The 19551-nt window shown below is 43.0% G+C and overlaps 1 protein-coding gene across 2 annotated transcripts; it reads left to right on the top strand.

Annotated features, from left to right (window-relative positions):
• Positions 1 to 6661: 6661 nt before the first annotated feature.
• Positions 6662 to 18820, top strand: LOC100921717 (chondroadherin-like protein). Of its 2 annotated transcripts, none has more exons than XM_003772244.2 (5): positions 6662 to 6784; positions 12052 to 12231; positions 14893 to 16548; positions 17636 to 17802; positions 18221 to 18820. In XM_003772244.2, exons 2-5 carry the CDS (start codon positions 12064 to 12066, stop codon positions 18420 to 18422), a joined length of 2193 nt encoding a protein of 730 aa, XP_003772292.1. In that variant the 5' UTR covers positions 6662 to 6784; positions 12052 to 12063; the 3' UTR covers positions 18423 to 18820. The 2 variants fall into 2 exon arrangements, with proteins under 2 accessions (XP_003772292.1, XP_031794391.1); XM_031938531.1 differs by lacking the exon at positions 6662 to 6784 and adding an exon at positions 6792 to 6935.
• Positions 18821 to 19551: the final 731 nt, after the last annotated feature.

The following is a 19551-nucleotide window of genomic DNA, read 5'->3' as shown; positions in this document are numbered from 1 at the left end:
AAAAACAGAGGGATTGGGAATTCTGTGTAGTGGTTCATAGTCATCTCCCAGAGTTCTTTCTCTGGGCGTAGCTGGTTCAGTTCATTACTGCTCCATTGGAAATGATTTGGTTGATCTCGTTGCTGAGGATGGCCTGATCCATCAGAACTGGTCATCATATAGTATTGTTGTTGAAGTATATAATGATCTCCTGGTCCTGATGAGTGCTATTTCTTATAACTTTTTTTATTGTGTTCTATTGAATTTTAAAAAATTGGACCAATTTTATTACATAGTTTTTCTTGAAATGGAAATCTCTCTTATAGTTTACTGTGCAGGTGGCAATGTTTTTTCTTTTCTCATTTTGTGTTAAGTTTAAACATTTTAAAAATTACCTCCCAAATCAGACCAATTCTCAGCTCCCCCTGATTTTTCTTTTAACAAATATACTTTAATTGATAACTTTATATCCCCTTCATTTCCCAACATGTTCTCTTCCCCTTCCCCCTCAGAAAGTCATCCTTTGTAACAAAGAACTAAAAAAAGGGAAAAATTTCTGAAAAACTAAGCAAGATATTGAAACAGTCTGACAATCTGTGTCTTTGCCAAGGCCGCACACTTCCCACGTCTGAAGAAGCAGGGGAGGGGCCTTCTTGGATCTCTTTGTTCCCTTTCCCTCCCCATATCCAAGAGGTTGCAACTCTTGTCCTTTCTTTTTTTACGTCCCTTCAAATGGCCCCTTCTCTCTTTTCTGACTTATGGAGGGTGTTTCACCTTCGCATCTCCCATTTGGGTTATTGCTACAGCCTCTGGAGGGTCTGCCTGCCTCGAGGCTCTCCCTCAGCCAACCCAACCTCCATTCAGCCCCTAAAGTAGTTTCCTGAACGTGTATGTCTGACCATATCAGCCCCTCATCTCCTCCATAAACTCCAGTAGCAAAGACACTCATCTATCTACTGCCTCATGGCCATCCCCGCCATATTGGAACACACTTCCTCCTCATCTCCATCTCCTGGCTTCTATGATGGCTTTCAAGTCCTAGCTTAAATCCCCCTTCTACAAGGTCTTTCCCGATCCCCCTTCCCTCTAGTGGCTTTCCTCTATTAGTTCCAATTTATCCCGTATGTAAATAAATAATTATTTATGTATTGTTTCCTTTAGACTGTGAGTGCTCTGAGGGGAGGGTCTGTCTTTTGCCTTTTACATCTTCAGTCCTTGGCACAGTTCCTGATGTGTAAGAGGTGCTTAATAAAAGCTCATTCTCTTCTATTACTTCCCTGGTTCTGTCTTCTTCTTTTTGCATCAGTTCATTTAAAAAAAGTACCAAGTCCATTGCAGTTGATCATCATCACATGGTCTTGTTATTGTGTTGTACCACAATTTGTTTCACTATTCTCCAACTGATGGGCGCCTATTTTGTTTCCAGTTCTTTGCTACTATAAAAAGTGCTGCTGTAAGTATTGTTTTGTACAGTAGTGGTGGTGGTGGGAATGACTTTTCTTTTTCTTTCTTTTTTTTTTGTCACTGACCTCATTTGGTTACGTGTCACACAACAGAGCTCTGCGTCAGAGGGGATGAACATTTTCTTTCCTTCCTTCCTTCCTTCCTTCCTTCCTTCCTTCCTTCCTTCCTTCCTTTCTTTTTCTTTTTTTTGCTGAGGCAACAGATAAGTGACTTGCCCAGGGTCACACAGCTGGAAAGTGCTAAGTGTGTGAGGTCACATTTGAACTCAGGTCCTCCTGACTGCAGGGCTGGTGCTCTCTCCCCTGAATCATCTAGCTGACCCAGTGGATGAACACTTTCATCTCTTGGCATAATTCCAATTTACTTTCCAGAATCATCATGTAATTCACAGCTCTTCCAACAATGAATGAGGGGATCTATTTTCCTCTAATCCTTCCAACATTGACTATTTCCATCTTTTTAATCTCTTTTCCCAATTTGCTGAATGTGAGAAAAAAAACCCTCAAAGTCATTTTCACCAAGAATTTCAAGGCAACAAAAATTTCTTCACTATGTCTAAGGCAAGAAATGAATTGATGCAAAGTGAAGTGAGCAGAACCAGGAGATCATTGTACCAGTGATGGCAATGTTGTAATGATGATCAATTGTGAAAGGCTTAGCTATTGGGTTGCAAATAGTCAAAGAGGCTTCCAAAGGACCCATGATGAAAAATGCTGCCTACTTCTAGTTTTTTTTTAATTTTTCCTGAAGCAATTGGGGTTAAGTGACTTGCCCAGGGTCACACAGCTAGTAAGAGTTAAGTATCTGAGGACAGATTTGAACTCAGATCCTTCTGACTTCAGGGCTGGTGCTCTATCTACTGCACCATCTAGCTGCCCCTGTTGCCTACTTCTGGAAAGAAAACTGATGAACTCTGAGTGCAGATTAAAGCAGACTTTTTCACTTTCATTATTTTTCTTTTGCAACATGACTAATATGGAGTATGTTTTATATGATGTCACATGTATAACTGATATCATATTTCTTGCTTCAGTGAGTAGGGTAGGGGAAAATTTGGAACTCAATTTTTAAAAATTGTTAAAAATAAATTATATATATATATATATATATATATATATATATATATTTTGTTGTTGGTGGGGGGGAGGGAGATAATAAACTTACCATTCCCAAAGCATTGTATTAGCCACTTTGGACACAAACACACAAAAAGAAATAGGAGTTAACCTTGTTACTCCAAAGGGTTTACAGTCTTTGTTTATTCCCCCCCCCCCCCATTTATTTAGTATCTTATTTTTCCCAATTACATGTAAAAACAATTTTGATATTTGTTTTTAAAACTTTGAGTTCCAGATTCTTTCCTTTCCTCCCTCTCCCTACCTCCTCATCGAGAAGGCAAGCAATTTGATTTGGGTTATACATGTGTATTCATGCAAAACATTTCCATAATTGTTGTGTTGTGAAAAAAAATAGATTGAAAAAAAACCTCAAGAAAAATAAAGTTTCAATCATCTGCATTTTTCATTGCGAGTCCTTCAAAGTTGTCTTGCGGCGTATTGCTCAGAATAGTTAAGTCATTCACAGGATCATCATACAATATGGCGGCTACTTTGTACCTAGCACACTTCACTTTGGGTCAGCTCATGGAAGTCTCACCAGGTTTTTCTGAGAGAGCGTCCTACTCATCATTTAAATAGTATTCCATCATAATGTCATACCACAATTTGTTCAGCCATTCCCTAATTGGTGGACAGCCCCTCAGTTTCCAACTCTTTGCCCTAGAAAAGAGCTGCTATAAATGTTTTTTTAACATATACTTTCTTTTCCTTTTTTTAAAAATCCCTTTTAGAATACAGACCTAATACTGGTATTTCTAGATTAAAAAGCATGCATGATTTTATTGCCTTTTGAGCAAAGTTCCAAATTGCTCTGTTGAATGATTGAATCAGTTTGCAACTCCAATAGTGTTTTAATGTCTCATTTTCTCCACATCTTCTCTACCATTTCTCATTTTCCTTTTCTGTCTTATTATCCAGTCTACTAGGTATGAGGTAGTACCCCAGAATTGTTTAAATTTCCATTTCTCCAATCAATAGTGAGTCGGAGTATTTTTTCCCCATATGACGATAGATAGCTTTAATTACTTTATCTGAAAACTTCATATCTTTTGGTCATTTATCGATTGGAGAACAACTCTTATTTTTATAAATCTGACTCCGTTCTCTCTACGTTTGAGAAATGAAGCCTTTATCAGAGAAACTGACTTTCCACAATTACTATTGCCAATGATTTCCCCCCTATTTATTCTATTTTCTCTCTCCTTTCATCCTGTCCCTCCTCAAAAGTGTTCTGCTTCTTACTTAGGGATTTATCTCCTACTCAGGTCAGGGAGGAGAAAGGGAAGATATACCACATTCAAAGATAAGTGAATACAAAGCAATTTTTAGGAGGGAAGAATAATAATTCCTAAGGGAAGGGTATCATTAAAAATTTCACCTAGGAGGAAGTGGATGACTCAGGTGTGCTTTGAAGAAAGTTTGGAATTCTTGGAGAAGATAAGAAAGGAGAGTGAGAAATGAAGAGTATAATAATAACATTCCGGTTTTTATCACTCATAAAATCTCAGTGTGGAATTATGCTATTGTTTATTATTTTTGCCAATTTGGTGAAGGCCAATGGAATCTCAGAGTTAAATTGATGTGCATTTATTTCTCTTCCTATCAGAATTTTTGAAAATTGTTTCATGTGATTGTTGACAGCTTTTATTTCTTCTTTTGAAAACTGCCTTCCGGTATACTTTGGAGAATGGCTCTCCTTTATACAAAGTTAAATTATATTCTTTTAAATTGTTTATGTATAAAATAAATAAACTTAAACTACAACAAAAAATAAATTGTGCAAGTAAGACTTTTTCTGCAAATGTCTTAAGTGAAGATTTTTCCCATCTCGTTTCTTTCCTTTTTATTTTAGATGCATTGTTTTTGTTAGGCAGAATTTTTTTTCTTTTTGTAGAATCAAATGTATCTGTTGTATTATTTATATATTTTTTTCTAAATCATAGTTTAAAAACTAATTTATTTCTTGTACATAGTTGTGAGATATGGAAGGGTGGAGTTAGGGAAAAGTTGGTCCAAGGTGAATCTTGGGGCTTGATTCTACTTCTTTCCTCACCAGCCCCTCTTCCAGACTTTCCTGTTTGGTTCCAGGCACCCGGAATTGAGAGCTTGGTTTGATTCCCCAATCACCCTCCAATCAGCTGCCAGATTTCTACCTTTACAACATCCCTTGCATCCATAACATTATTTCCACCAATACAACCATTCCCCTGCTTCAATGTCTCATCACTTCTCATCTGATTTCCAGTGGCTGGCATGTAGTAAGTGCTTAATAATTACTGAATACATGAACATATGAGTCAGTTACCTAAACAGGAAAAAATAACAAAAAACTAGATAAAAATGGAATATTAGCTCTAGTTCGCTTGTGGAAAACGCTTGTCTCTTTAAAAAACAGAAGAAATTATAGCTATTTGTTGTTCAGTCATTTTTCAGTTCATTGAAAAGGCAGTAGTTACAGAGAAAAAAAAAATTATATTTGGAGCCTATGGACTTGGGTTCAAATCCCAGCTCAATTCCTTATAAACTTTGGGTCTCAGTTCTCTTCCCTATAAAATCAGGGATGAGCTCTGGCTCTCTAGTCCCTTCTAGTTCTGATTCTGCCTTGAAAGGAACCTGAGATAAGGCTAGTGAGATGCAGAAGAGATGATTTTATTAACTTGAAGTCAGTGAACTTGTTTGAAGGCTTAAAAAAAAAAACCCAACCAATACTTCTATAGCTTTTAAAGATTTGCAAAGATCTTTACAAATGTGATCTCATTTTGTCCTTTTAACACTCCTGTGAGATAAAGGCTATAATTATCCCCATTTTATGGATGAGAAAACTGAAGCACAGAGAGATTGAATGGCTTGTCCAAAATCACACAGCTACTAAGTGTCGGAGGCAAGACTTGCAGATCTTCTTTACTTCATCTACATCTATCTATCTATCTATCTATCTATCTATCTATCTGTCTATCTGTCTGCTCTTCCTCTGTCTATTTATTTGTCTATCTATCTGTCTGTCTGTCTGTTTGTCTATCTGTCTGTCTGTCTCTGCCTCTATTTATTTATCTATCTGCTGTCTCTTTGTTTATCTATCTTTCTTTCTGTCTCTCTGTTTGTCTGTCTGATATTTCTTTATCACTCTGTTTGTCTATCTCTATATCTACGTGCACATGCATGTACGCATGTATGTTTATACACTATATCTCCTAGATGGCTGCATTTCAATGTAACTGGCTTCCTTTGCAATTCTAGTATTTTATTTTAAGCACTTAGAACTTTATTCTGAGAGGGCGTGCCATAGGGGGACCATGACACAAAAACTTGGAAGAACTCTTGAAACAGTGGATAATCCATCAATAAGTACTTATTAAGCACTTACTGGAGACCAGGCCTGCCCATACAAAGAAAGGCAAAACTAGGGCCCCATCCCAAGGAGTTCCAGATAGGAGAGATGCTATGTAAATAAGGAAGCAGAAGAAAAGGAGAGCCTTGGGAGGCTGGGGAGCCAGGCTAGGCCTGGGATAGGTTGGGTCTTGAAGGAACCCTGGGGTGTCAAGAGCATTCCAGGCCCCAGGGACAGATGGGATGGGCAATGTGTGTAGAGAAGAGCAGGGGGAATTATGGGAAAGGAGAGAAGATGGGGCCAGTAAGAGCTCGGTTCAAATCTTGCTGCAGATCCTCATTACATGCGTGACCCTAGGCAAGTCATTCAAAAAATAAAGAAACAAAAAAAGGTGAAAATAACCCCTCTGTGGTTGTGAGCTGGGGCTTGGATTCCATGGTCTGAGGTCCCTTGCAGCTTGTCTATGGTCCGTGAAGCTGTGCCTCCTGTGCTGCTCAGAGGGCAGTGGCTCTCCCAGGGTGCCATTGCTGGAACCTTCAGAGCTGTGATGGGGACCCAGGTGTCCGGGCAGCCTCTCCCCTGACCCTTCTGCCCAGGCTGCCTTGGACCCACGTTCAAGTGTACCTTGTCACATGCCTTTTGGTGGCTCCCATGTGCCCACAGGTGTTCCTCCACCCCTGGAAGGGCCAGACAGTTTCTAGGTGGGGCCAGGAATGTGGGGCTGCCCTGGGGAGCCCTGCCCGCTCCGGGGGCAGTTGGTGGGGCCCTGATCTGCTCAGGATTGAGACTGTCAGCTGGTTCTGGGAACTACACCCCCACCCCGCCTTCTCCTGGTCCCTGCTCCCCAGGAGCTGTCCTAGAGCTAGGACCGGGGCACTGGAGCCCAGAGTGTGGGGTGAGTACTTGGGGCCCTGGGGACTGGAGGCATTGGTTCTGTCTGCTGAAAGTGGGGGACCCTCGGGACGGGAAAGGAGTACAGAACAACTCTGAGGAAGACCAAGACCAAGACCAAGGAAAGAAGGCAGGAGAATCAGCTTCCAGTGCTGGTATAATTTTGCCCTTGGTCTCACTTTCCTCCCCTTCTCCTCCCTCTCTCCCAAATCCTAGGCGTTTTGAGTTGGGAGTCATTTCTTATTTCTTATTTATTTATTTTAAAAATTAATTTATTATTTAAAAACATATTTTCATATTAGTCATGTTGGGAAAGAAAAATCAAAATGAAAGAGGAAAACCACGAGAAAGAAAAAACCAAAGAAACAAAAAAGGTGAAAATAATATCCTTCCATTGGGCATTTTCTATCCCAAGTCGATTGGAATTATCTTGGCTGAGAACTAAGTCTATCATAGGCTGATCATCTCAGTAAGCATTTATTAAGCTCCTACTATGGCTCCGGCACTGCACTAAGCCCCAGGGATGCAAAGAAAGGCAAAAAAGTCCCTGCCCTCAAGCTCACAATCCACTGGGGAGACAACATGTAAACATGTACCAATAAGCTTTGTACAGGATGGATAAGAAATGATTTAGAGAGGGAAGGTACTAGATTTAAGAGAGCTTCCTTGAGGAAAGCTTCCTGGAGGGCGGGGGATTTTAGCTGGGATTTGAAGGAAGCTTGGAAAACTGGGAGAGGCCTTCAAGATCTTTTAGTTCTCTCCCCCCCCCCCCATTTTATAGAGAAAGTGAGCTCAAAGTCACAGGTAGGAAATGACAGCCACGATTTGACCACAAGATCACTATAGGACACTGCTTCCCTGTGGGTAATCCCATTAATCTATTTATAAAGGCAAGCCATTTATTCTCTCTGCCTCAGTTTCCTTCTCTGCAAATGGAGGACGTCTCTGTGATCACTATTTTACTAGTGTCTTTAGGTCCCCTTTTCCCTCTAGCTCTTTTTTCCAGAAAGGGTTGGCTCAGGTGAGCTCTAGATAGTTGATGGACCCTTACGTGACTGCCTTCCATCTGGAGTAAGGCAGCGCTGGGTGTCTGTCCCAGCCTCAGTTGGGAGTGAGGAGCTCCTTCTCAGCTTGGGTGGGAAGCCAGGAGGCTTGGAGTTCGGTTATGACTTGGACAGAATCACTGGCTGTTGGGGATTCCCATCAGAAGAGAGACACATTTTCTCTTTTCCTCCTCTGATGCTCCTGGACCCCATGCCCCTTCCCAAATAAAGCCGATTCGAGGCGGGAGGAAGCCAGAGAGAAGCATCCTTTTTTACCCCGACATCTCCCAATCCTAGCTCCAGATTGGGACCTAGTACCCCAAGGGTCTTATTTTTCTTGACCTCAGTCTCCTTCCTGCCCCCACAGCATCCTATTCCTTATAACTCACATCTCTCTCCACCCTAATTAATCATTGTCATAGTCAAAGAATTCATCGGCAAGTGTGGGCTTATTGCTCATGAGTCTCTCCGTATGCATTTATTAGGCACCAATATAGGTTGTATTCTGGACACACAAAGAGGGTTTATAGGAGCTTATATTCCAGGATGAAGCAATTGGTGGAAGACCCCCTAAAAGCCCCATTCCTAGCTCTAGGACCTTGCCACTTGGAGAGCAAGTGGGCCAATGTCTAAACAAGAACAAGAGGAGATAGAGGAGAAAAAAAACCAAAGCAGTAAGGATAGTTAAGAGTTTGAAGCCAGTTGTAATAAAAAGTCACCAAGAAAAGCGTGTGGGGGTAGAAGTCAGAAGCCTCTGTCATTCCAGAGTCTGTCTACCTGTATGATCCACATCAAGTCACTTAAGCCTCAGTTTCCTCCTCTGAAAATGAAGGATTTATTCGGATTAGTCACTTCACAGGGGATTATGGATCTCAGAGCTGATGTGTGTCTGAAGCCCTATTTGAACTCGGATCCTTCTGATACCAGTGCTTTATCCATGACACCACTTAACTTCCCCCTCTAGGCCTCTTATTCTTAGAATCCAGTAAGTAATATTCCACTTTTTCCATCAGCCATTCCCCAAGCATAGAGTTCTGTAGTTCACAGCATCACCGTGGCCAAAGATGGGGAAGAAATAACCTTGTACTTTAGGGAAAATCAGAAGCATGTTATTTCCCAAAGGTGCTCTCATCCTCCACCTTAATTCTGGCCCCAGGTTATTGTCTGTCATCAGTTTCCATGCACAATATATCAAGCAATCAATGAAAGAGCAGTTAGTAAGTGCTTACTGTGTACCAAGTGCTGGGATACAAGAAAGGCTAAAACAATCCCTTCCTTCAAGGAGCTGATAGTCTATTGGGGAAAGGGATAGGGAGAAAGATTGACTTAGGATGAGTTATAAGGAACACCTGGATGAGAAAATTACTCACTAATGAAGGTTGCCATCTTGAATCTTAAAAATGTGCTTAAAAATCGAGGAGGGTAAATAATTTTACCCAGGGTCACATAGTGACTAATTGGTATCTGAAACAAGATTAAGCCTGTGTCTTCTTAGGTCTGAGTCTGTTTCTCTATCCACCATGTCATACTGTTTAATAGTGGAAACATCCACAAAGTGGGTACATAAAAGATACTTATAGAGTAGACAGGATGGGACCTTAGAGAAAAAGGTTGGAGCTGCTCTGAGAAAGGTCTGTTGTAGAGAGTAGTATTTGAATTAAGGCTGGAAGGAAATCAAGGACTCTGATGGGCAGAGGTAAAGAGGAAGAATGTTTCAGGGTTGTTTTTTTTTTAATTTTAATTTTTAAAAATTTTAATAGCTTTCTATTTACAAGTTATATGCATGGGCAATTTTACAGCATTGACAATTGCCAAACCTTTTGTTCCACTTTTCCCCTCCTTCCCCTCACCCCCTCCCCTAGATGGCAGGATGACCAATACATGTTAAATATATTAGAGTATAAATTAAATACAAAATAAGTATACATGTCCGAACCATTATTTTGCTATATAAAAAGAATTGGACTCCGAAATATTGTACAGTTACCCTGTAAAGGAAATAAAAAATGCAGGTGGGCAAAAATATAGGGATTGGGAGTTTGATGTAATGGTTCTTAGTCATCTCCCAGAGAACGTTTCAGTTTTGAGGATCTCCCAAGAGATCTGTTGGTGGACTGTCCATTTACCTATATGTCAGTATGGACAATATGTATTTTTCATCCACTTAATTTTCCTCCATTTGGCTAGAGAGCACTCCATTTGAATAACATGGGAAGCTGAGTCATATTCAGGGACTTAATAAAGTCAACACAACATGTATAGGGACTGCCTTTGCTTTTTTGATTCCATGCTGGGCATCCCTCGTGGGACAGGCCAGATGCTTGGTGAGCCTATTTCCTTTGTTGTTCTTGAAATCTAGAATGAGAAGTGCAAATTCTCCCGTTTTCCATTTCTTGAGAAGCACCTAAAAGTCTTGACAGATTTTGCTGGAGAATACCAACTTTTCTTCTACTGAATTGCATTCTTTGTGCCCCAGAGGGCTCTTGCGCTCCGTATCATTTAGTAAAAACATGCTCTGTTGTCCAATATCACTTAGGAAATCTCATCCTTTCCTTTCTCATATTGTCATTAATATGTATGCACTTATTCTCATAAAGATTTGATAGAGATGGGAAAACCGGCTTGTGGGTCAGGAATTATAGATCAACTTTATAATTATCTTTTTTTTTTTCCAGTAATAATGCCATACATGTTTTCTCTAATCACCTAATAACTTCTGCTTCTTCCTTCCCCCTCTCCATATTGTGGGACTAGATCCCTCAATGCTCTTAAAATTATATTGACTCTGGCAAGACTTCTTATTTTTATTTTATTTTTATTCTGAACTTAAACACTCCAAAAAGAGCCCCAATCCTCTCCCCATTAAAAAGTGTGAGAAAAACCCTATGTTTATGCATAGTCAAACAAAAGAAATCCACACAGTAGCCTGGTCCTAGCCATGTCCAAAAATGTCTCTTTTTCTGCATTTCCTTTCCATTCCCTCTGTCAAGAGATGGATAGCATGTTTCATCACCAGTCTTCTGGAAACACAAATGGTCATTCCATTAAATCAGAGTTCTTGAGTCTTTGAAAGTTATTTTTCTTTACATCATTGTTGTCATTGTATACGTTGTTCTCTAGGTTCTTCTTAATTCACTTTGCATCGATTTGTATTACCAGGATTCTCTGAAATTGTCTTTTGTCATTTCTTATGGTGCAATAATATTCTATTCCAATCATAAACCAAATTCATTCAGCTGTTCCCCAATCATCAAAGGGGCGATCTAATTCACCCCCCTTAGATTCTAGTTCTTTGCTTTGCTTCCCTTCTCCTTTTCCTCTGCACCTCAGGATCAGGGTGCTGGGTTTGCTCATGACTCTTCCCTCTCCAACATTAACCTCACTCTTAGTTCTCCCCATATTTGCTTCCCCCCTTCTGATAGTCAGTATATTTCTACCAAATCCTTTGTGTGTCTGTGTGTATATATGTGTGTGTGTTCAACTTTCCTTTCTTATTTGAGATAAGAGTAAGGTTCATCCTTCCTTAGATGCTCAATCCCTCCACCCTTTCATCATCCATGTATATATCTCATTTCCTTTCTATACTGATACATTTCCCCTTTCACATCCTCTTCTCTCTGCCATCTTTATTCCATCAAAACAGAACTAATTTATCCCTAAATCCTTTGTTTTACTTATTTAATTTTCTTATTAATTGTAATGAATATTTCTTATTTAAATTTGATATTTCTTAGTTCCCTCAATATCTTTTGAAAACATTCAAGGTGCCCAAGAGCCACTTGTTTGTTTTTTCCCTCCTATTAGGAATGTTAGCACACTATCATCATATACCTTCTTCTAAATACTCAAGTAAATTAATTTTTTTTGAGACTGGTTCTGTCTTGCCCAAGCTAGAAGCACAATAAGGTCAACTCATAAACCTAATTTTTATTATTAATTGTAATGAATATTTTTTATTTAAATTTGATATTTCTTATTTCCCTCAATATCCTTTGAAAACTTTCAGGTGCCAAAGGACCACTGTTTTTTTTCCCCTCCTATTAGAATGTTAGCACTCCATCATCATATATACCTTTTTCTAAATACTCAAATAAATTAATTTTTTGGGGGGGAGATTTTGGCCACGGCGTTCCTGGGACCTTTCCTTTGGGGACGTTATTGTTGGATTGTTTTCTATGTTTATTTCCCCCTCTGGTTCTAATAAATCTTCTGTTTCCTCTTGCCATAGTGATGCCCGAAGATGTGGAACTACCTGAGCCTTTTGCTTCTGATGGGGCCACTACAGGTGTCCTCTGAGAAGCTTTCCTCTCTTTTCCACTGCCCCCAAATCTGCATCTGTGATAAAAGCAAGAGATCCGTCTTGTGCCAGAACCAGAACCTCACCAGAGTGCCAGCCTCCATCCCTTCAGTAAGTTGGAACACCTCAAGTCAGGGATATGGGAGCTACGCTGGTGGTCGGAGCTCTAGCTCAGGGCATCAGGGCTTGGGAAGGCGCAGAGATTCTGTCACGCTGGCCCCCACCCCCAAAGCTTGGGCATGGGTCGGGGAGTCACTGTAAACCTTCTTCATCCGCCTAAGCAGCAAGTCCAGGTGCTCACAGAAGGGCCTCCTCCTCCATGAGGGCCTCCTGATTCCCCCAGTTTTTATTGTCTCCCTTGAAATTTCTTTGTATTTTTTGTGCTTTTCTATCTATACACTGGGTCCCCCACTTGTGGAACATAAGAGCCTTGTAGGAAAGGACACTGAGAAGTCCGCTGGCAGGTCTCTGACCTCCCTCTTTTTACTTCTCAAGTAGGAAATGTTTATTAAATAAGTGAATGGATGAATGAAGAAATAACCAAACATATATAGGCTCTGGCAACCATTCTCTGTTTCTTTTTAAATCTTTCTTTCTTTTGATTTTATAATTTATTTTTCCCCACAACTTCTCTCTTAATGGTGCTCATCTAGGAAAGGTCATTTATAAACTCCTAATGTTGAACCTGGAGTCAGGAGATCTGGATTTAAAACCTGTTGAACTCGTGAATAATTATGAGTAAACTATTTCACTTCCCTGGGATTCAGTTTCTTTATATGCAAATCTGGGAAAACCCTACACTTTGTAGAGAAGAAATGTAATATAGTGACAAGAAAGCCAGCCTAGGACACAAGAAGACCTGAGTTCAAATCCAAGTCTAGACACTAACTATATGGATAGTTAGTGACCTATCTGGATAGGTCAGTGACATCTGTTTGCCTCAGTTTGCTCATCTGTAAAATGGAAATAATAATAGCAGCTGCTCCCCAATGTTGTTATAAGGATTAATAATTGTAAGTATGTATGAGTCAAACACGTATTAGTATTAGCTATTATTATCATTATCATTATTGTTATTATGTAATTATTACATAACCTTTCAATATGTTAGAGAATTCCCTGAGACTATAATTTGTAGACAATTTACTGGAGGGAAGTCCTACGCCAACAGTTCTCTTTCCCAATCAAATCACAAATCTGAATTAAAAAAAAATTCCTTCTTGTTTCACAGGATTTTTGTGAGAGCAGTACTTGATAAAGAAGTGGGAGTTCTTATTACTGTTATTATTTATTAGTATGAAAGAGAAGATACCCACAAACATTGTGTAGGATGGGGAAATGGGTAAAGGTATGCATTGATTAATGAAACGTATCTAGGTCCGATATAACTTTGGGACCTTTCACAGGAAGAATAAAATTCATGCAATTTCTACCATGGTTCATACTATAGAACTAGAGTTCCATACTATTTGAATTAATAATTAATTTGAATTAATTTAAATAATTCAAAACTAGGAACTCCAAATCAAAACAACAAAGCTTTTAAACAGGATAGAGTAGCAAAATAAATTACAAAAGGAAATTCCTTTATACATGAAGGTGCTCCATCTCTCTCAGAGTCTCAGGCTAGACAACTCATACTTCTAGGGTTACACCTTTGTCAGTTCCTAGCACTGTTACCTCATACTGCTCCACCCCACCCCTGTAGCTCACGAACATTTTTGCTGCTGAATCTGCTCCTAACTGCTTCTCCTTAGAGCTTATGGACTTGCCATTTCCTACTGAACTTATCTGTCTATATAGTGTGTCTTCTGGTGCTGGGCCAACTTTTTCCTCAAAAAAAGTTCTATTGTAAGTCTGCTCAGTCAATATAACCAGAACTGGGGCAGCTTGGTGGCACAGTGGATAGAGCACCAGCCCTGAAGTCAGAAGGACCTGAGTTCAAATCTGGCTCAAGACACTTAACACTTCCTAGCTGTGTGACCTTGGGTAAATCACTTAACCCTGACTGCCTCAGCTCCTATATATATATATATAAACTGCAGCCAATCAATACATTTTTAGCTCCTTTGCTTTTTTCCGCAACTCCACTTGCCCCAGAGAGCCACCCTCAGTTCCTTTGATAAATAAATTGAGGTGAGTTCATTTCTGCCCATTCCCATCATGCTCTAGATGCCCATCATCTAGCTCCCATCATTGGATCTAGTGCCAATGTTATGAAAGTTACTCTAGCTTCAACAGGTCTCCAGGTATCACTTAGCAAAAATATGGAAGGTGGAAATGACAAGCTTTTTGCCCTCCATTCCTGCCGTACACAGATCACTATCCTTCCTTTTTATGGATTTTTAAATTTTATTTTTCATGCAACTGTATTAATGTATTAAGTAAAATTATTTAATTTATATATAATATAATATATTACATATTATGTTATTATCATATATTACATACCACATATATTATATATAATATATTATTATATTATATATCTCATATATAATATAATAATAATATAAATATCATATAAATAATATAATAAACTAAATTAATTAAATGTATTAAGCACTAACTCTGTGCCAGGCATTGGGGTTATACTTTTTCCCCCATTTAATTTAAGTTTCAGTTCCAGCTTATCTTCCTTCCCTTCTCCTTCTCTATTCCCTGAGAAGCCCCGAAACAGAAAACCCGTTACAAAAAGGAAGTCAGATTCCTGTTTCTCTGAAGGAAGCATGGAAGCCCCACCATAAAGCCTGCTTCTCTTCTCACTTACAGATGACTCGGAAACTTGATCTCCAAGGTAACGGTTTAAAGGTGATTCCTCCCCGGGTCTTCCAGCCCTTCCCCGACCTGACCCATCTGGACTTGCAGAACTGTCAGCTGAAGGAGCTGCAGAGAGGGAGCTTCAGAGGCCTGCTGTTCCTGTCCTACCTCAACCTGGCCTCCAACAACATCACTGTCCTGCGCAGAGGGGCCCTGGATGGGCCGCTCCTGCTGAGGCACTTGGTGCTGGAGCACAACCAGCTGAAAGAGATCCAGCCGGGGGCCTTCCGGGCGCTGCCCTACGTCAACCTGCTCAACCTGGCTCACAACTCCTTGGACTCCGTGCCCGACTTGGCCTTTCAGGGGCTGGTCAGCGCCTGGTGGCTCCGGCTCTCCCACAATGCCCTCGCCAGCCTGGCCCCAGAGTCCCTGGCGGGTCTGCCGGGCCTCCGCCGGCTCAGCCTGGACCACAACGAGCTGCGGAGCCTCCCCTGGGACGCGCTGGCGCACCTGCCAGGCCTGGCCCACCTGGATCTGGGCCACAACCCCCTCGGCCGCCTGGGAAGGGAAGAAGCGCTGGCGCTGCCGGAGCTGCGCTACCTGGCCCTGGACGGGGCATCTCTCCAGACCGTGGACGCGGAAGCTTTCTCCCGCTGCCCGCAGCTCTACACCGTGGACCTCCGGGACAACCAGCTGAGGACGCTGCCGTCGTTGCGGGGTCTGGGCCGGCTCCACAAGCTCAATCTGAGCGGGAACCCGCTGCGCTGCGATTGCGCCGCGCGCCCCCTGCGCGACTGGGCCGTCCGGAACTGGGTGATGATGGACGCCCGCTGCAGGGAGCCCGCGCTCCTAAGAGGAGAAGCTCTGGGGTCCCTGGGGGAGCGGGACTTGCTCTGCCGGAGGCCCGGCGGTGGGCGAGAGCAGCAGGAGCCCGAGGAGCCCGAGGAGGCCGCGGACGCCGAGCCTTGCCCCCTGCCCTGCACCTGCTCTTCCCTTTCCAACCACAGCAGCTGTGAGAACAGGAGCTTGAAGTTCATCCCCTCCGGCTTCCCCAATGGCACTCGGCTCCTGGATCTGAACTGGAACAAGTTCACGGCCGTGCCTCGGCTCTCCTTCCCAGGGCTGGGCCGCCTGGTGTCCCTGCACCTGCAGCACGGCCGGATCACCCAGCTGGCCCCGGGGGCCTTGGGCGGCTTGGGCCAACTGGTCTACCTCTACCTCTCCGACAACCGGCTGTCGGAGCTCAGTGCCGCCGGCCTGCAGGGCGTCCCCGGGCTGCGTTTCCTGTACTTGGACCGCAACCGCTTCACACACGTGCCCAGGGACGTGCTGTGGGCTCTGCCCGCGCTGGTGAGCCTGCACCTGGAGTACAACGCTCTGCAGCAGCTGGCCCTCAGAGATCTGGCCGGAGGGCCCAGTCTTCGCTGGCTCCATCTGACCGGGAACAACGTCTCTCGGGTCTCCCCCGGGCCAGTGCAGAGCCTGGAGGGACTTTACATGGCTGGCAATCAGTTGCACGCAGTGCCAACGGGAGCTTTAGAGGGGCTGCCGGCCCTCAGGGAGCTGGAGCTGTCGGGCAATCCCCTGGGGGTCCTGGGAGAAGGGGCCTTCGTTCCTGTGGCCAAATCCTTACAGCATCTTTATCTCAATAATACGGGGCTCCAGCAGGTGAGGAAGGGGCAGAGGAAGGGGGGGGAGGGGGGTAAAGGAAGAGGACGCAAGAACTTCCCCAGTGGTCAGCAGAAGGAAGCAGGCAGGAGTTTCGGGACAGAAAGAAGGAAAGAATGAATGAAAGAGCATTTATTAAGCACTTACGGTGCTAGGAGGAGCATTTATGAAGTGCCAATGGGTACCAGTTGAGTTCTAACTGGGGGGATGCACATCTTGGGGAAGGGAGCCCCAGGGAGGGACTCTTTGGATCTGGGATGACAAGGGAGCCACAGGGGAGCAGAGTCATTGACTCCTCATAGGAGCCCGATGGTTTAATCACGGTTCTAGGACTAGAGGGCAGGAGTATGAGGGGCTGGGTCTACGTGCCTGGGGACTGCAGCACGTCTGGTGTCCGAGATAGTCAAGGGCAGGGTATGGGGGAAACAGTCCCCAATCTGAAGAGCGGAATCCCAGGGTGGGATGGAAATCTGGGAGACAGAGGCAGCCAAGCTCTGGTCCAAGGAAGGGGAAGGTGGGCATCATGGGGTAGTGGGAGGGAGAATTAGGAAGGAATTAGCATCCCGAACCTTAGCTCTAGTTCTAGTTCTTCCATGAATTAAGCTTTTTTTCCTGTTAAAAAAGTGAAGTTGGGGGCGAGTAGATGGCGCAGTGGATGGAGTCAGGAGGACCTGAGTTCAAATCCAAACTCAGACACAATCTCTATGATTCTGGGCAAGTCATTCAACCCTAATTACCTCCCAAAACAAAACCAAAAAAGGGAAATTGTATTAGATAGTCTCTTAGCCTCCTCCCAACTCCAGTATTCTCTAAGCCCCTCCTCGAGCTTTAATAATCAATATTCTTTAATATTTTTATTTAATTTATTTGGGGAAAATAATTAATATTTAATAATTAAAGAATGAATAATTTTTAATAATTAATATTCTAAGTCCCAACTTGGACATTCCCCATTCTAAATATGAGATATCAGACACTCCTGAGCCCCAAGGGAAAGAAAGGGGCAATGTTCATTTTGCCACTTGAGACTGTAGACTCTCCCCACTTTCACCCCAATACTTACCATCCTTGGCACCTTTCTCTCTAGATTTCCCCCGGGGCATTTGCTGGCCTGGAGCCTGGGCTCAGGAGCCTGTACCTGGAGAAGAATCAGCTGCAGACGCTGCCAGCCATGGATGGCTTTAGCCAACTGGAAGTCATCAGTCTCAGGGAGAACCCTTTACACTGTGACTGCCAACTGTTCCCACTCCACAGGTGAGTGTGCCCTCCCAGCCCCTCTGCATGGCAGTGGGGAAAGGATGTCACCCATGGTCTTGCTTCCATTCTAAGGAAGATGATCTCCCTGGGAGGTCCCCGGCCTGCCCCCCTCCACTTGCTTGTGGGGACCACATTATCTGCCACTGCTTTGCCCAAATCCAGTCTCTTGGGAGGACAGCCTGGAGGAAGGCAAAAGGCGCCTGAGAACCTCTGTGCCCAAGTCGGTGCCCCAGTGTCTCTTCCGGTGTATCCCCAAGGATGATCTCTCCCAGTTGGGGCTTTGGGCTTCAGTCAGGGGGTCCCCTTTCCTTATCACATTACTCAGCTCTAGATCCTTTTCTCTTTCCCAAGAGAAGAAGCCCAGATCCATTGTCCTCTATTTTTCAAGCCCTTCCAACCTCCCCTCTCTTCTCAGGTGGCTAGCTGGCCAGAACCTACCTGGGGAGGCCACCTGCGAGTCCCCACCCAGTGCTCAGGGCCAGAAGGTGAAGGAGGCCACTGCCATCTTTGAGATATGTGAGGAGGGAAAGGATCCACAGAACCCATCAACCTCCCAGCGTGAAGCTAACAAAACTCATGGGCAAAGGAGTCAGCTCCAGGCTAGTGGGAAGCCCTAAGGTCTCTGGAAGTGGCAGGTAGAGGTCATTTATCCTTGGGAACCAAAGCTATGGAATGGGAGAGGGGAGAGAATGGGAGGAAAAGATGTGATCCTCATTTGGTTAGGAGGGGATGGTTCTTGTCCTTTGACCTCTGGTAAATAAAGTTCGTGTGCCTGTATTGGGCTGTGTGTGGGGTGCACTAGGAATTCATGTTGCCTCCTAATGGTTAAGTGAGTGTCCAGGGTCACACAGCTATTAAGTATCTGAGGAAGAATTAAAATTCAGACTCTATCCACTACATCACCCTGAAAGTTCTGAAATCTCACCTTCCGCAGTGGCTGTAGACACTCCTGTTAAGATCTCAATTTCTCCACTCGCTTTTCTTTTCTTTTCTCTTCTCTTCTTTTCTTTTCTTTCTTTTCTTTTTTTCTTTTTTAAAGCTTTTTATTTTCTAAACAGATGCATGGATAATTTTTCAGCATTGACCCTTGCATAGCCTTGTGTTCCAAATTTTCCCCTCCTTCCCCCATCCCCTCCCCTAGATGGCAGGTAATCCGATACATGTTAAATATGTTAAAATATATGTTAAATCCAATGTGTGTAAACACATTTATACAATTCTCTTGTTGCAACAAGAAAAACCAGATCAAAAAGGAAAGAAAACAAAATGCAAGTGAACAAGAAGAAAAAGAGTGAAAATGCTCTGTTGTGATCCACACTCAGTTCCCACAGTTCTCTCTCTGGCCCACTTGCTTCTTTGCAAACATCTACTTTTCCAGGAAGAGGAATGAGAGTGATACCCCAAAGCAGGCTTGGGCACAAAGTGTGGGTGGTAGAGAGGAGGTGCTATCTCCCCACCATCCCATTCATCATCCTGGGTCCCTGCCCTGACTTTCTCTCCCATGTCTCCTGTTCCTTGGGGAGAAGTCTTCAAAGCTTCCCCCAAATCCCAGACTCAGGGCAAAAAAGCCAGAAGGTTGAGTGCAGGCTACAAAGAGACGAGACTTCTGGGATCTGAGTTCCAGCCAGTCGCTCATCTTGGCGGCAGCCCCTGTCATGGGAAATCAATCACAAGTTGGCAATTGTTCTCTTAAAAAAACCTTAATAATCAACAAATAGATTCCAATATACAAATAAAAACCAAAAA

This window comes from Sarcophilus harrisii, chromosome 5, assembly GCF_902635505.1.
Source record: "Sarcophilus harrisii chromosome 5, mSarHar1.11, whole genome shotgun sequence".
In the NCBI taxonomy this organism is placed as follows: domain Eukaryota; kingdom Metazoa; phylum Chordata; class Mammalia; order Dasyuromorphia; family Dasyuridae; genus Sarcophilus; species Sarcophilus harrisii.
This window is presented reverse-complemented; position numbering and strand designations above follow the sequence as displayed.

What these genes read in the sequence shown, in the direction of transcription:
- LOC100921717 (XM_003772244.2), top strand. Translation starts at nt 12,064, where the DNA reads ATGTGGAACTACCTGAGCCTTTTGCTTCTGATGGGGCCACTACAGGTG. An exon ending in ATAATACGGGGCTCCAGCAG is followed by an intron (nt 16,549 to 17,635) that starts GTGAGGAAGGGG and finishes CTTTCTCTCTAG; the next exon opens with ATTTCCCCCGGGGCATTTGC. An exon ending in CAACTGTTCCCACTCCACAG is followed by an intron (nt 17,803 to 18,220) that starts GTGAGTGTGCCC and finishes CTCTCTTCTCAG; the next exon opens with GTGGCTAGCTGGCCAGAACC.